Source organism: Euleptes europaea, chromosome 4 (genome assembly GCF_029931775.1).
Source record: "Euleptes europaea isolate rEulEur1 chromosome 4, rEulEur1.hap1, whole genome shotgun sequence".
NCBI classification, from domain to species: Eukaryota; Metazoa; Chordata; class Lepidosauria; order Squamata; family Sphaerodactylidae; genus Euleptes; species Euleptes europaea.
The window spans coordinates 53,882,612-53,900,833 of NC_079315.1; the positions used below are offsets into that span (position 1 = coordinate 53,882,612).

General features: G+C 39.7%; 1 protein-coding gene across 5 annotated transcripts in view; it reads left to right on the plus strand.

The window, feature by feature from the left end:
• LOC130477169 (transducin-like enhancer protein 4) overlaps positions 1-18,222 on the plus strand; it is a 195,100-nt gene that overhangs the window by 124,268 nt on the left and 52,610 nt on the right. For 3 of the 5 annotated variants that reach the window (XM_056849239.1, XM_056849235.1, XM_056849237.1), the window contains 2 exons: positions 14,510-14,714; positions 15,984-16,000. In XM_056849239.1, coding sequence (XP_056705217.1) covers positions 14,510-14,714; positions 15,984-16,000 — 222 coding nt within the window. The remainder of the gene's footprint in view (positions 1-14,509; positions 14,715-15,983; positions 16,001-18,222) is intronic. The other 2 variants (XM_056849236.1, XM_056849238.1) reach the window with 1 other exon arrangement.

The window sequence follows — 18,222 nt, forward strand, 5'->3', positions numbered from 1 at the left end:
GCATTCACTTGGACAAGATTTGGCCCATCCAGTCATGCTGAATATCCTAGCGAATACTAATGTTTTCCTCATTGACTAAAATATACTTCTTGCAAATCAGACTTTAGAGGCAGTTCTTAATAAACATAGCACCAAAATCCTGCAAGATTTAATAGCAGTCTTTCTTTTTTTTTTTTTTTTACTTTTTATGACTCACTTCTAATAGCTGATAAAACAGTTGGGTGTTCAGGATCATATAAAATAAAGGTGAGAAAATTGCTAATAGCCCATGATTCACATCTGTAATTATTCAGTTAGTGCAAGCAGTTGTTTAAGCTATTCTAAAGAAGACCTCACCATGCACCTTCCCTTTTTCTGCCCACTTCCAAATGCTTTTTTTCTTTTGTGTATAGAATATACATAAAAGTCTCTCTTAAAAATTCAGGGTATCAAACACACTTTGAAATGCTAATTATTCCTTTTACTGTCATTAAAATTCACATTGCCGAGTGAAGATGTGAATAAGGGTTGCCGAATAATCAATCCGTAGTGAAGATATTCCTTCATTTATGCTTCTGTCTTTTAACAAGGAAATAGGGGCACTCTGATCATTGTTGACAGCAGAGTAGAGCTGTGGTCTGATTGTAACTTTTTTTTCCTAATGGGCTATTTTGAGCGCTCTCTTTCCTATCTTTCTGACCACAGAAAATACCAGCAGTCAATTAAAATATATAAATGGGAAAGAGTAACCTTTATTTCCCCTGAAGTGCCCCTTAGAAAGAAGGAGATGAATCAGACAGAGTGGGTCGTGCACAATCATGAATAACATTTGTTGTATGTCTTTTATGCTCCGATGGGGAGACTAGAAGATGAATAATTTCCCAATTAGTTTTCATTACCTAATAAAAATACTGCTGTCTAAAATATTCTTCAGATGAAATAAATTGCAAAGGCCTGCCTGATTTTTTTTTAAAAAGCATTCACTGTCCATGCAACTTAAATTTGTAAGTATGTGTGCATAGTTTTTTTTTTTAAAAAAAACACTGAACAATGTTTTTATCAAAGGCACTGTATATTGTGTGTAAGAATTTGTAGGGTTTGTTAAATTATTATGAGAACTTTTAAGTAATCATTTCATAGTGCTATTTTAAACCACCAAATTGCAGCAAATTAGAAGTGTGCTTTTTGGTGGTATGGAAATTAAGAGATTCACTTATTGTTTTGGCTTAATTTCTTCCTTTATATAATGCATATCTAGAGTGTAATGGAGCATGGATGGCGCAGGCTAGCCTAACCCCATTAGATCTTTGGAAGTTAAGTAGGGTCAGCCCTGGTTAGTATTTGAATGGGAGACCACTAAGGAAGTCCTGGGTTGCTTGTAGAGAGGCAATGGCAAACTCACATCTCTTTGTCTTCTGCTTTGACTCCACACGGTCACCATGAGTTGTATGTGACTTGATGACAGTGTCCACCAGAGTGTAGAAGATTCTATATATAAATATTTTATTTAGGTTTTTCTATTTTATTTAAAATATTTATATCCTGACTTATCTCCTTGGACTCAAGAAGGTAGACATGAGACTTAGATATACATTGACGGGTTACAAATTGTTAGTAATGCCAATATACTGTTCAGCACACTTGTTTTTATATATTTAAGCTCCTTTAAATTAGTTTTAATATTTAAAGGAATATAATTAAATAAGGAAATATACTTGAAAAAAGAAATGTGAAAATAATATTACACAAAAGGAATATACTTTTATGAAGAAAGAGTTGTGAAGTTTTATTGTATTTTGTATTTTTAAAATCTTTAATTATCTTAGTAAATAAAATAAGATGACAGGATGCTTATCCACTGCTTGAGTGGCCATTTTCACTGAATTTGATAATTTCCATCACTAGCTCTTCCTGGCAATTTTCATCAATTTATACACACATACCCTTGTATTAGTTCGTTTAGGTAAATATCCTGGAGACATTCAAGAGATGCAAGAAATCAGGAATTTCTGGATAAAGGGAGATACTTTGTGGAGTGAAGTATTCACAGGAGTACATAATAACTGATAGTGATCATGGACTGAAAGTGATCATGGATAGGTTAAAAGGGATTATAATATGTAGCTCTCCTCTTTGAACATTTGTATGTACGATTCCTTGTAGATCCTCCTGCCAGAATTTCATGAAATCTGATGAAACACCTTGTTAACTTTGCAATATTCTACCTTCATTGGTAAATGAACACAACCACTGATCCATGCCATTTAAATGCAGAATGCTGAAGTGAACTTGAAACAGGGAAAGACAGGTTGTTCTCCTGACAGTAAACTAGTTGTGTTTAATGGAATGAAACACTTATAATGACTTCTTTCACAGGTCATGTTCCATTGAAAATTACCAACAGATTGACACAAGTTAAATATTATCTGTCTTGAAAAAAATAGTTTTGGGGAAAACGATAGGAAGTGGAGGTGAGAAGGATGAGGCTGTTGGGAAATACTTCACTATCATAACTGTAACAAACTATTTGAGACTAAAATAATTTCAGGCCTGCAATATATAATTGTATGTCCTCCAGAGTTCTTAAGTTACTCATATTGCAACATTTAATGCCCCTTTTCTAAACTGTCTATACCATTTTAGAGGGCCCTCTCAAAGGAATTCATGTCTCTAGTCTGTAAATCAGCTGAACTTTAAATACTAAGATCACAATCCAGGAAAAAGTTAATTGTGACTAACTGGATCAGATATTTCATCTATTTATTTTATTAAGTTATTTAGAAAACGTACATACTGCCTTTCCAGTGACCTGCTCAAGTACAATAAAACTAATTAAAAACACAGCATTAAACAACTAAGACGTTAAAACACAGGATTAAAAAGCAGTCCAATGCCATCAAAACATGATTAATAAAAGATAGGCCAATGCCAGCTAGTTGGTGAGTTCCTTGTGCTGGATTATTCCCCCTAGGGAAAACTTGAATATTTTGCTGGAATAATATACAAATAATAGTATACACAAATAATATACAAATCAGAAATATGGTCTGTTTTAGAACTGAATGGTATTACTTTTTTCACTCTCTTCTGTGCACATAATGGAAGTGTCCTACTTGGAGCTAGAAACCTAAGCAATTTCTTTGGCTGCTTCACTGAGAAGAAAAGGCCACACTGGGATGCCTAACCAACCGTGGGAAAGAAAATCAGTCTGAACATTTTTCAAATTTCTGGTCGACCACTGGAAAAGATCAAAACATATATATGTTCTTTTTTTAAAAAAAATCTAAAATAAGATGGGGGGTGGTTAGCTTTATACATGCAGATTGAAGCTGACTAGTCTGCCTGCCTGCCCGCCCAGGAATGAAACCCTTTCTGCGTTGTGTGTTTGCTTGTCTGAGATCAGAAATGTTATGATGATTTCAGAGGTTAGGAGGGATGGGTGGGATTGAAATCTTCTCCTAGCCATCAGGGGGTGAAGTCTTGAAAGCAAAGACTTGGTGCTACTAGCTGTCTCAGTCAACTGACGTATCATAATAGTACACAGGTTGGGTCTGAGAGACTTGTGGGCTCTCCTTAATTTTCATGCATGCAGTGCATGATTTGAATTGCAGCATGTGGGAGAAGGGGTTAATCCCCCCATCATACCATTTTCTTGACCTGCAATTGGCCTGGGGTGTACTGTATGGCCTTTTGGGGTAGCCCATGTGTACATGTGAGTTTCCCTAAGAGGCCAAATAAGGTCCCCAGTGGCATTTAGGTCAGGAAATGGGTGCAGGGAGGAAGACTGAAGGCCCTGCTCCATGCACCCTTCAGTCAGAATCCAAATCTATTACTGTACACACAGGAATTGAGGAGAATCTGAAGCTCATGCATGATTTTTACAGGTGGGGAACCCATACCTAAGGAGTGAACTCTGTAATGTGTGAATTGGGTGCTTTATCACTTTTCTTTATGTGTCCATCTTCCCTCCAGGGCAGTGACTTGGTGTATGTGAAACAAAGATAGGGAAAGTGGTTTGGTTGTTTCTAAGGAGGTAGTGTGGTTTGAGCCTGACCTGGATAGCCCAAGCTAGCCTGATCTCATCAGATTTTGGAAGATAAGCAGGGTTGACTCTGGCTAGTATTTGGATGGGTGGCCTCCAAGGAATACCAGGGTTGTGACACGGAGGCAGGCAATGGCAAACTACCTCTGAACGTCTCTTGCCTTGAAAACCCAACCAGGAGTCGCCGTAAGTCAGCTGTGACTTGATGGCAAAAACAAAAGGTGGCTTGGCTGGAAGAATCATATGGGTTAGGTGTATACTTGTGAGGGATTATAACTAGTGGAGCCAGGTACTGGAGGCAGCGGGTGAGTATTTTGAGCACCCAGAGAAAAACAAATAATTATTTTTCTTTTCATCTCTAATATGGGAACAGGTAAGAGAATCAAGGAGAGACACCATCCAATGTGCTGGAGTTGGCTGAGAAGACTCCGTTTAGGAAACAGCCATTCCCCAACTTCTTTTCTTTGAATAGGGTCGCATTCAGAAATAACCATAAAATGTGGTTTAACCTGTGGATTAGTTTGTCAGACATAAGTAACAAATGCTAAGTTATGTTGAAGTCTCCTTTTATCTCTGAAGCAGAACCCCCTTCCATTCCTTGTGACTGTGCACCTATGTGGGGCTGAATTGCTTTGCAAATTGTGGTTTGTGAATTCAGAATCCACAACAAACTACATTTAGTAAAAACCATAACAAACCCGCTACAAATCATAGTTTGAAATCCTAGTTTGGTGCTAATAAAAATAAAAATCTTGGTTTGTTCGACTGACATCACAATTAACAGGACTTCAGTACAACCCCAGTTTATCACCATGTCTGAATGCAGGATGTGGTACAAATCTTTTCCATGCTACAATATCTCAATCAGTCCATCCCACAAAACTTTCTTCTATACACTCATGATAATGGAAAATGTTAAATTTCTACTTTTTATGCAACTCTTAAAGGAAAAGAGGGAAAATAGTTAATTATTCTGGGTTACAAATGAATCTAGGGAAGTTTGTCAGGTTTGAGTTGAATTCCTTTAGAATCACAACTGTTATGCATTCTGGAGATGCATATCTTGCACTTAAGGCATGTAACAGTAGTGTTCTTAGATATTGTCCACGATTACATGAGATGCTGTATGGAAGAATGCCTTATCAATACAGTTCCCTTTTTGCAATTCACAGTTTAGTGGAGATATGCTTCTGCACACCAGTTAGGAACATACAACCCTATCTCATTTTTTGAGCCAGTCTTATTCATGACATTTTGGAATGGGACTTTGAACACTGTTTTATCTGAAATCATTATTCATTTGTGTAAGGTTACATTAATGAGAAGTGTTAGCACTATTGGGCATAAAATAAAGGCATGATTTTCCCCAAGGGTAAGTATTTTTAGGTTGCATTAATTTTATTGGAAGCATAAACTTACCTCCACTGAAATCACTGAGATTTAAAGGGTACTATATTGGCTCAGTTGCACACTAAATCTACAAATGAGGAGATCTGGATACCTGAAATTAGATTAAGTTCCTTTGTATGTTCATTCAAGTATTAGTTGTGCTCCTAAAATCTGCTTTGAAGAGATATCATGGGTACAATCAAGCTATGTGTCGGGATTTATTTTCTGTGTTGGAGTAGAAATGAAACACAATTAAATAACATTTTTTTTAAAAAAATGTATCAAAATGGCACTGTCTTAAAGTAAAGATGTTTAGGCTAGAAGTATTTTACCTTTTTAAAATACCTTATGAGAAGATGGGAAGAAGGGCCAAGATTTAGGCAAATGATGAGGACAGTAGAGAGGGTGGTTAGAGATAAAAATGGAAGATAACACAGGTTTTATTGGCCTGGATTGGCTTGGATCTAAGGAGTCACACCAGTAGTTCTGTGTGTTCAGGAAGCTTCTGAATTTGTATTTCTGAAATATGTACTTCCTGGACCTCATTAGCTAATTGCTTTTGAAAGTCAGAGGAAGTTTCAGAAGCTGTTTGTGACCCAATATAAGGACCTGTTGTTCAGAGGAAATAGGTCCACAATGACAGTGGGCATGCCTACTCCTTCGTGTTCATCAGCGTTAGCTCTTTGGATCTCAGCCAGTATAATCAGCAGAAAGTATGATTCAGTAAATGCACTATTAATGTGAGGTTAACTATCAGCACGTGAGCAAAAGTGTTTGACTTCAACAAGTTTATTCTTATGCTGGAATTTAAAAGAACAGAATATCTTTCTGACACAGATCCCTCAAATAGAATTGTAGAATGGGTAAAAATTCTGCATTTTGTTAATACATCCCAGTATTTAATAGGTATCCAGAATATGCTGATCGGTTTTTGATGACCCTTTTCCAATCTGGTGTAGGACAACACAATGACATGGGCTGTTTCTTGTGGCACTTTTAGGAAAAATGCACTGCCATTTAAAAAAAAAAGATAATTAATTTATCCCCCCCAATTAATTGATTTTTGTTATCACTCCTTTAAATGTATATATTTAAATGGATATGTTTTATACGTGCATCCCATGCAATACTACTGCATACCAGTGTTTATGTTGTAGCATACAAATGAATAGCACTTGTGTGCCTGTTTATTGCAGAGAGAAATGTAGCAAAAATGTATGAACCAGGTATGCAGTGATGTTCCAAAAAATACAATTTAGCACAAGAAGTGCTGAACCTCAATTTTTAGCAGTGACACTTTAATGATAGGAAGCCTGCAAAATTATTTGCTATCAATTGTGAAGGCAATAACAAGCCTTGGTGGTTTTTCACACTCTCTGTGTTAAGTGCTTTCAGAATGACAGCGTAAACTGTGTTAGAGAACTCCAAGGAAGTAAAACTGATTAAAATGTTCATGCTTGAATGGTGCTGATGGAATAGTTCATTTGGACTTTCTCTACCTCCTGCAGCTCAAGCTGAAATATTAAAATTCAGTGGATTTAAATCTTTCTCCCCTCAGCTCAGGAAAAAAAAAACATTACATTTTAATAGGTTTTAAACTCATAATTCACTGGTTTGGAGCAGTACTATTAAATCTATTTAAATATTACTTGTATTACTAAGAAAATGATTTAAATGATTTTGCCGGAACTTTCTCTCTGTCTCTCACATACACGTATGTGTCTATATAATACACACACACAAATGTACATGCATACTACATGCATATAGTGCTGGTTAATTTTTAAGCATTTTTATGACTTCAATAATATTTGCTTTGACAACAATAAGAATTTGTTAAAAGCAAACAAGCTTTTTTTTGCGGGGGGCTCCTTTAGAGTAGCATACAATTAACAGACCTTAAATTTGTCTAATTAATATGCTGTTTTGTGTTGAGATTAAAAAGACTGGTATTTCCATTGTGTAGTCCATGGGTCACAGCTTTCATAACAAGATGTGACAGTCATATCAACTGTGTCACTTAAATAAATACATCCTGAAACATTTGGGAGCTTGGAAGGTGTTGGGAATTCTCTGGATAGTCATGTGGTATAGATAAGTGCATACAACTTCTAATAAAAATTTAGCATCAGTGCATGCTATTATCCCCATGGCGCCACTGGTCCGTGGCTCATGCTGCTAAATTCTAATGCATTTTTGCACTGGTGCTTAACGCAGGGAGGAATTGTGTGTGAAGGGGCTGCTTTTTGCTTTTCAAATGAGTTTACTCTTTGGGTCTTTGATCTGAAACAAAGGTTAAGAAATAAGGGCTATACTTTTGCCTGGCATAATTTGGCGCAGCTCCACTGATCTTGGTTGACATACCTTGATTTATGCCAGCTGTGAGTGTCTGCGTCTGAATCTGTGATAGGGGAGAGAACTTGGCTGTCCCCATCGATTCTGAACATTTTGATTTAATGCCCATGGAGGGGAGAGGAGCATTTTCTCTGTAAATTATGGATGGTAACTATTTCAGTTTGTTTAGTAAAATCATTTCCACCAAATGTGCGCTGTGTTTGGAGCTGCCAACCTCTGAGAGCCAGGGTGGGGTGTTGTATAAATTAGTAATAGACTGTGACCTCTGTGCAGCAATCACTTATTTTTCTGGCTTTTTATTATTTGATCAAAGGCTCTGCCTATATTAAGCTGTGCTTGGAGCTTAAAGGCTGTAAAACAAATTGGCCACCTGCTGTATACTGTACACAAATTGTTATGGTGGAAAGGTGGAAGAGCAGGCTGGCTCTGTGGTGTGTTTGTTTCACGTTGCCTTTGTTTGCATGTTTCAGGAGTAGCAAGAGATGCTATGTCTTAATCACTGCATTTATTTGTGTATCAAACATACAAGATGGCTTGGCTCAAATGGTCTGCGCTCTGTTGATATATGATCCATTTTGAAGAATTTGAATTAAATTATGAAAATTTTGCTTAATGTAGTAGTTTAGGGCCCCATCTAAAATGGTCCTTAATCATTCTTGCTGGATCTCTGCATTATTAACCTTAAGGTGGTGGCTACGGGGTAGAGAATTTCTCTTGATGTTCTCTATGCATGGTGGATATTATTTGTTTATTTAAAATATTTTTGCCACCTCTTCAGGAATCTGCCCAAAGCAGCTTTCAAAATAAAACAAAACATTAAAAGATATTAAAATCCAGCATTAAAAAAGCCCCAACCCAACATACAAACATATACCATAAAAACTAACCACAGGCAGGTTAAAACAGTTTCCAGGCTAAAATAGTTTTTTAAAAAATCAACCCCTTAATTAAAAGCCTGGATCAACAGATTTTTTTTTTTTTTTTTTTGGGCCTTTGTGGCTAAAAGAAAGCAATGTAGGAACCAGGCGAGCCCTCGAGGGGAAGGGCATTCCACAAGCAAGGTGCTACTACTGAAAATGCCCTGTCTCTGATTGCCTTCTGCTTCACTTCTGAAAGAGGAGGCACAGAGAACAGGGGTTGTGAATCAGGTCTCAACTGGCAGGCTGGACAATATGGGAGGTGGACGTCTTCTAGTCTCCTGGCCCCAAGGTAAGAACCAGCACTTTGAATTCTGCCCAGAAATGGGCAGCCAATGCAGATGCTTTAGCACTTGGGTGATACGAACCCTGTATCCAGCCTCTGACCATAGCCCTGCTGCTGCATTTTGGATGAGCTAAAGTTTACAGACGGGTTTCAAAGGCAGCCCCACATAAAGCTAATTATAGCAATCTAACGTGGATCTAATCAGAGCATGGATCACTGTGACCAGATCATGCTTTTCAGCGAACAGCCATAGGAGACCCCATTTCAGCCGAATCTGATAAAAGGTGTTGCATGCCACAAAGAAGATTTGGGCCTCCAACTGTAGGTCAGGATCCAGCCCTACCCCCAAGCTACGAACCCGTTCCTTCAGGGGGAATGCAACCCCCCAGGACAGGCTGACTCCTCAGTCCTCAAGTAGCTTTGTCGTTGACCAGCAGCACCTCTGTCTTGTCTGTACTGAGCTTCACTTTATCAGCCCTCATCCAACTCATTGCCATTTCCAGGCACCTGTTCTGAACATTGCCCTGGTATGTACTTGGATGGGAGACCACCAAGAAATTACAGGGTCTCTATGCAGAGGAAGGCAATGGCAAGTCACCTGTTAGTCTCTTGTCTTGAAAACCATATGGGGTTGTCATAAGTGTGCTGCAGCTTGACAGCACTTTATGCACACACACACACGCACGTGTTCAGGATGTCAAGAGACCCACCTGACTCAGCTGTTAAGATGAAGTACAGCTGAATGTCATCTGCATATTGGGTTTGATCTTGGACTCAGACGTAAGCTACATCATCCCTCCAAATGCTTCATGTTCTAGTTCCTTTCTTCACTTGTTTTTATGAGGTGGTTGTATTGTGATCTTCAGAGAGAAAGCCTGGCTTAAGAATGGTATGTAGCTTTTATAGTTCTTCCCACTGCCACCAGCAACCTGGTGGATTAGTTGTCCTGAGATGGGCAGGTCCGTGCTCTGTTATCTCCAAGCTTTTAAAGAAAATTACCTCATAAGAGCCGATGAAGAGCCCATTTCCACCTGCCTTCTGGCTGCGGACCTTTTTTCAAGTGCCAACCCATTTGTGACATAGCAAGGTTACAGAAATAATGAATACAGTGAACAGTGGTTAAGCCTCTGTGAGGGCTAAAAAGAAACAGGTGACATTTTCTGTGAGGAACAAAAAACACCTGTCTCATGACAGCCTATTAGCAACAAGGTAAAATTCTCATCTTGGCTGTGATTTATAGTGCTTGTGTTTCTATAGTAAAAGAAACTAAAGCCAGTTAAAGAAAGTCGCCGCTTAGTGCACAGGAAGGAGGGCTGGAAGAGTCAAGCAAGGAAGGGTGAGGCCAAGTCCTTTAAACCGAGTCTAAGGGAGACCAGAGGGAAGGTGTTTTCCCCAGGATGGTATTTTAATCAGTTCACCTGATTAAGAAGAGGATTCTTGAGAAGCATCACCAGAGGAGAAGGAGTTGAATGAATGTTCATAGTTCCTAAAGTAGCCCTTCTGATTCGGAATGGGTGAGGAAGAGTTTTAAGTTATTATTTATTGGATCGCATTTACTGACTAGAGTTCTCCAAATGACTCATTTCCCCAATATCCAACATTGGGTCTTTACTAGCACTTCAGTTCTGTTTCATTATTAGGCATTTTAAGTTAGTGCGTTTAGTAGTATGGTATGTATTGCTCATTGTAATTTCCCCCTATAAGGTTTGCTACTTTTCTCTTCCCATTCTACTCCCTTGCATTTTAACTTCTTAGTAGTTCTTTTCTTTTCGCAATGTGATTTCAATAGCAATACTAATGAGAATATTTTTTATTGGATCTTGCCTCTATATTTTTGGGCAGTTTGGAAAGGAAGTACACAGAGCATGCATGTCGTTTGAGATACAAAGTGAGGTCTGTGAGAGATTAATTTGTCAGTTAACATTAGAAATGTCTCGGGGTTGGAGGAGGATGTTAGGGCTGTTTGGATAATGGCAATGAGCTTTCAGGGTCTATAAGGGGGGAAATGCTAGATTACTCTGGCATGGACACTGCTTGGACTATATCCAGTAGAAATCTGAATCCTTTCCAGGAAAATAGGCTTCTGAATGTGCTGACTCTAACTAGAGAACATTAGAAGCTAATTTGTCCATGGTGTTTAAGCACATTGTGCTTTTAATTTGATCCTTTTTAGATATGTAGGGAGGAGGTTTCAGTTTGCCATCAATATATGAGATCTTGCCGGTGGGAAAGGGCAGTGAAATGAATGTGAAGCCTCCAATTTTTTTCAAGCCCCCCTCACCTTTTTGTTATAGCCCTTTAAAATGTAAAGTCAGGTTGATTCTCACTTTATTTATGGCCAAGTACAAAAAATATAATCAAATGTAAGATATTGGCACCTCTTACCAAATGCAAAGGATGCATATATATCAGTTTTGGTCTGTTTCTCACCGGGGTTGGGGGTCTGGACTGGGCTCCCACTTCCAGGATTTTAAAGGAGAATGTGGCACATTTTGAACATGCATGTGTGTTCTCTTTGAGGATAGGCACCAATATCCATATCAAAGTGAGGATCATTCCTGCATTCAAAAATCTTGATCACTCTCTTTGATTCCAGAAAACTAATTTGTAAATAGCTGCCTCAAAAATTTCTTCACCTGCGTCCTTGGAAGACACTGCTTTTTCAAGATAATATGTCCTTTGCTTTGACGTAACCGGGGTGGGTGGGTGTCCAGAAGTGTTCCATCAATTGAGCCACTGAATATGATTTTTGTTTATATAAAGTAGTATGGTAGATAAGCATGTGAAGCTCCTGAAACTCTGACAACATGTAATGTCATATTCTGTTACTGGGTACTTCTGTCCTGATACCACCTGCAAAAGTTGTATTGATGAACTGGTTTGTTGGAGAACAGGAAAAACTGTATTTCTCAAGTCAATGTTGCATTTTTTTAAAGTCAGTGATTGCTGGCTATGGTTATGTTACTCTCACATGTACTCTCATACCTGCCTGCCTCTGATCCTGATCTGAATTTTTCAGAGGAATTTGAGCAAGACCCCATCAGGAACATGCAGCCCTTCCTACATACTATGCTGTTCCTGACATTACCCAATATCTCCTCTTATGTTTTGTTACTTTCCATGTGGTGGGCACATGAATGAAGCTGCTTTATACTGAATCAAGGTCAGTATTGTCTACTGGCAGCTGCTCTCCAGGGTCTCAAGTTGTCCTTTCACATCACCTGTTGCCTGGTCCTTTTAACTGGAGATACCAGGGATTGATCCAGGGACCTTCTGCATGCTAAGCAGTAGTTCTTCCACTGAGCCACAGCCATGCCTCAAGGGTGGGATAGGGTTAGGCTGCAGCAGAGCCTCAGATTCTTGCACCAATGTGTGGTGCAGCTAAAGTGTCCACACAGTATTGGCATTCTCGGATTTTTGATAAAGCAAGCCTCCTTAAATCAGAACATTAATGGCCATATAAACTGAGATTTATCCTGGCATTCTTTAACTTCACAATTTAGGGAAAATAATTAAAAAGGCCCTGTAAATAATGAGAACAATCTCACTGTCCTATCCCTTATAACATTTGGAAAAGCTCACTGGCTTTGTTATGGGAAGAAGGGTGGGGAGATTCTTCCAACCTGCTCCAGTTATTGGTAAAATCTGGGTTTGAGCTCGAGATTGGCTCAGGTGAGAGAAGTATTGATCTTCCTGTAGAAGACTGTACATTTCTTTATTTTGTGGCCTGTCTTGAGGACCTTGACTGTGGTATAGGATCTTAGCATGAGTTTGGTGTTACGTCGTTGTTTGTGGCAAATTAACACTTCCCTATCATAGCCAGGGGGTGGGAGGAGAGAACTGAATTGTTGGATCACACTTTTTATTTAAAGGACTGTCTCTTACTAAAGTGTAAGGAACATTCCTTATTTTGAGTTTGGGGTTGGTAAACCTGCTGTATGTAACTTCTAAATTTAGCTTGCTGAAAAGCCAAATGAAGGTTATAATTGAAATTTTGTCTTGATGCACTTCCTTATTAAAAGGTTAATTTTAGCTTAAACGGAAGCCAGATGTTGACTGTTTGTTCCCAAAACTTTAGAACTACTTTGCTCAGATTATACAATTGTAAATAAAATCACTCTTGTGTTTGGTTTCACAAAGTGAAATTTTTAGGTGATGAATTTTACTGAGAAGCAAGGTTTACAAAAAGTGTAGAGTTGCAATTGAGAAAACAGACAGGGAGAACACTTTAAAGGAGACATTTATGAATTGTAGAAATATAGTTGTTTGCTCCTGTCACTGTAGAAAAATTCTACATATGAAGAAGCAATCTCCCTTGCTTGAAGGGAGATTGTTCTGGTTGGTGAAAGTGAAAGCCGATTTCAGAGTCAGTCTGTGAATTCTCTGTAAGGGGGGGGGGATTGGTTTGTTTCTGGTGCAAGTGTGAAGTGAAACAGTTCCCTATTGGGATAGATTAAGCATGACACATTTCTTCTCTCTCCACCTCCCCCTTACCACGCATCTCCCCCCTCGCCTCCCATTCAGCAGCATCAACAAACCATCTACCCCACAATGGTTAGTATAGCAGAAAGCTTGATGCAGCCTTGGCTGAGGTCAAGCACTCCAATACTAACCTCTCAAGGGCTTTCTGTATGTGTTGCCAGTGTGCTGGTAAAAATGACTTTAAACTCTTGTCAGTGCAGTTACTGGTGCATGCATCACAGTCCCACTCAAATAAACCTGTCACAACACAGAGTCAGCAGCTAGAGAAGAGTACAAGGGCAGGCCTCTAGCTTTTCATTCGAGCATCACTAAACGTGCACAGAGTGCCCAATTATTTCAGCATTATTGAGCAAGCCTACAGGAGGACCCAAGCCTTGCTACATTAGATTTTCTTTAGTAATTTGCTCAAGTACCGCTGAGGACACTTAAAGGACTTAAAACGGTGGCTGCAACCAGTTTCCTTTTCTGGATTGTTAATTCAGGTTTCCTCTTTCAAATTAACTCTCGCTGCATGCTGTGCGGCAGCTCTGGGAGAACTGTTTAACGCTAATTTTCTCAATTTTCAGCTTTCTTTCTTTAAAAAACCCCCTGTATTACTGCATTTATAGTTAACTCATATGTTTTGATTAGACATGTGTATCTGTGTGTAACTGCTCCAGAAGTTTAACACTGAAGGAGCTGTCCTTGCCATGTGAATTTTTATCTTATTAACTGTGCAGTAAAAATAAGGTTTAATAAAGTCTGTATAGTGTGCAATTTCTCCCCCATTTTGGCTCCACAGTGAGCACTTGAACTGTGTTGAGAAGATGGTTTCCAAACAATAAACAATTGTACACTTCAGCCAAGAGAAACATTCATCAGACACTGTCATCTGTAACTGCGTATGAGTATACCATTTTTAATGGTCCCATTTTTCCTGATGGATTAATTTGCAGAAAGCGAGGCTGTTGATTGGTTGACAGGCCTTGAAAATATGTGTGTGCAGTCCAGTGCACAGATAACCATGCTTAAAGCACATCTGTCTCAGAACATGTTCAATATCTGTTTGGTTTTTCACAGCAGCAGCAACTCCAGGCCCAGCATTTATCACATGGCCATGGTCTCCCAGTGCCTCTCACTCCACACCCTTCAGGATTGCAACCACCAGCCATCCCACCCATCGGCAGCAGTGCTGGCCTTCTAGCCTTGTCAAGCGCCCTCGGGGGACAGTCCCACCTACCCATTAAAGATGAAAAGAAGCATCATGATAACGATCACCAAAGAGGTATGAGATCCTTCATTGATCTAAGGGGGGAAATGAGCCTTGTTCAAATGTACAGGATAGAGTGGGTAGCAAAAGATTTACATAGTTTCCAAAGGGCTGGCACTTCAGATTCATGGGTGACTCACTCAGAACACATCTTTCATGGGCTTGCTTTCTAAATGTGCAAGGGTGGCATACTTAGAAAGGTTCCTGTGATAGGATGTGGAGATTGCAGCAGAGCATAATGATTGGAGACCATGATGGAATATAATGGTTAAGAACTGTACAATTGGGTCTACCTGGGAGGAAGAAAAAAAATTCACTCTGCCTTGCACCAGGAACTCACAAGTAACTGCTAGACTGTTTACAGCTTATCTGCAGTCACTGTCATTAGAGAACACGTTCAAATGATCATTTCAAGTTTATAAAACTGGTTGTATTGTTGAACATTAAAGTTAACCTCTGTGCAGTTGATTATTTCAGTGGTTCTCAACCTTTTGTATCTTACATCCCGCCAATCACTCTATCAAAGAACCGAAATCCCATTGTGATACAAATAAAAAGCCCACTTTTTATTTGTATCACAAATAAATAATTGTAGAAACCCAGTGGATAATCCTTGGCAAGTAGGGTTGGCAGTAAGCAGCACATCAAAGACCCTTGCTTGTGGGCAAGGGGAACAGAGGATTATGAGAAACACCAAGTGTTCAAAGTTACTACTAGTATGCCAGAAAGTCACAGATGGATTATCCATGGCAGGTAGAGTCAGTAGGAGAGGGCATGAGTCATAGGGACTCAAGGAGTGAATTCTTAGTAACTGTTAAGAAAACCCTGTGTCCCACCTTGGCTACTACTGAGTCCCACTGCATTATTTAATGGGGAGAATGCATTTTTTTGTAATGGTAAGAAGTATGAGCCCCGTGGCACAGAGTGGTAAGCTGTAGTACTGCAGTCCCAAGCTCTGCTCATGACCTGAGTTCGATCCCGACAGAAGTTGGTTTTAAGTAGCCGGCTCAAGGTTGACTCAACCTTCCATCCTTCCGAGGTTGGTAAAATGCGTACCCAGCTTGCTGGGGGTAAAGGGAAGATTACTGGGGAAGGCACTGGCAAACCACCCTGTAAAACAAAGTCTGCCTAGTATACGTCAAGATGTGACGTCACCCCATGGGTCAGTAATGACCCGGTGCTTGCACAGGGGACCTTTACCTAAGAAGTATGTACGTTTTATGTAAATTAATTATGTTTCTCTTGTTCTTCTCTTTCCTCTTGTTGCTGCTGTTCTGCATGAAGACAGAGACTCTATAAAGGTAAGACTCCATTTCACAGGTAGAAGGAGTAGCCTCAGCCACTTTCAGTGCTTTTATTGCAGTTGCGCTAATGAGTAGGAATGTTGTGCTAATCGTAACTAGTCAGTGATAATGTTTGGATAAAATGGAGAAGAGGAGTATCATGATCCGAAGACGCGAGGTGCTTTGAAGCTCACCAGGGTTCCTTGAGACCTTGACAGCCACTTACAATCCCAGAGAAGAGAGCCATAAAAGGCACCAAGGGGTCAGCAAGAGCAGAGATATGTTTCCGCAAAACGATAACCATTTGCTCTACCTGCCAGGAAGGGCAAGAGGGATAGCCACTTTAAAACATGATATGGGTATTGAAATGTGTGGGGTGTGCACCCTTGGTTGACTGGGAGATTGGGGTTCACCTTCCCATGTGGAAGTGAGCTTCCTAAATCTGGATTGGGTAAGAGGCTTCCTGCCAGCTAAAGCAGGAAGGGTTAAAAGTTATCATTTAAACCCCCTGCATGGGGCAGATGGGGTCAGGATTTGCATTTGATCCTCAGACATCCAGGGAGGGGAATGTTAGAGGTAAATCTTTTGTATTGTTAAGTTTAGCTTGGTGAGATGATTTTTTTCCTGTTCTTTTCCTTAGATCTGTAAACCAGTAGGCATGATATTTTCCTGTCTTGTGCTTTAGCTTGATAATCTGTAACTATAAAGTTTTCCTGTTTAAGAGAGCAGACTGCGTTTCAAACTCCTCCTCGTGCGCCTTAGCCACTTGCTCATGCTCATACACACACAGGAAAGGCTGAAGTAACTGGGAAACTCTGCCTTTTGTACTTGCTCAGAGGCAGAGCAATGTTCACTAGTGTTCCCCAAGTCGCAGGTAACATGGGAGGCTGGATTTTAACTTGGGGTGGTGGCACAAAGAAGAGGAATATACTTTACATGCACACAAACATGCTACACACATGTAAACACACATAGACCCAGAGTAGATTTTTGGCAAGGAGAATCATGAGCAACAGTGAGCTCTTCAAGAATAGGAAAGAGAACAGTGTAATAGATGATTTATTGTGTGGGCTGGTATTCTGTAACTAATACAATACTGAAGCTAGTCAAATAGGCCTCAGTAGAACATCTCTTATTTTACAACTAGTACACTAGTAACTAGTCAAAAACATTCTAGTTGCAGCTACCAGCATGTCCTTTTCAAAGAGCTGCAAAAAAAGCCAGCTAATGGTGTAAGAATAAGTGGTGTTCCACTCTTTAAAAAAAATGGTGGTGTGCAAAGCAAATCTATTCTACGCTGCCATATCTTTGGGGTGGATTCCAAGCAGTCCCAAGACCTCTGACATTCCAAAGGGGCAATGATGTCAGGGCCTTCTTGGCATCAGAGGTCTCAGAAATACAAGTGGAGGCCCATGCCATTTTGTACAGTCGCTCATGTATTTTTGGAATGGGCCAAAAATCTGTTGGAAAGCAGAAGGTTCTGGACTTGCCTCTTGATAAGCTTGGTTTCAAGCCAGATTCTAATTGGGGTAGAGCCCTGTGCCACACTTATGATGACAGGAGGTTCCAGAAGGAAACACCCATCTTAGAGACAGGCTTGATTCCTCAGCCTTACTCACCTCAGTCACAGCACCCAGTGTACATCCCCTCTCCTCCTGCTGTGATTTAATAGCTCAGAAGGTTCACATTCTTCTATCCTGCTTTAAGATTTTAAAGGTCAAAAAGATAATTAGAATTGGGCCTGGGCATTCAGTGGAAGCAGTGCAGCTCTCTAAATGTAAGTGGAATATGTTCTCTAGGGTCAGCTTGCATTAATAATCTGGCTGCTTTATTCAAGGCAAGCTGATTTCTAAACACTCATCCAGGTGGCTCCATGTAGAGCACACTGTAGTAATGTATATGGAGACAAGGCATGTATCACATTTTCTAGGTCTTGCCTGGGATAAGCTACGAAGACCACATCTACTGGCAGTTCTGAGAACAGAACACCACACACACACACACACACACACACACGGCAACTCTAGTTTACCTCACTGATGCAATTCTTAAAATACTGCAGGTCAGTTCCTATCCTGAAGAGCAGCCATTCATAGCATCTCTTCTCTTGCTGTTTGTATTTGATTCATAAAGAACACAATAAAAATGCTACTTTCAGTTGAACAAAAAGATTGTGACAGTACATAAGCAGTGAGATAAAATCCTAAATGTATTAGAAACTATGGATTGAAACCAGCATT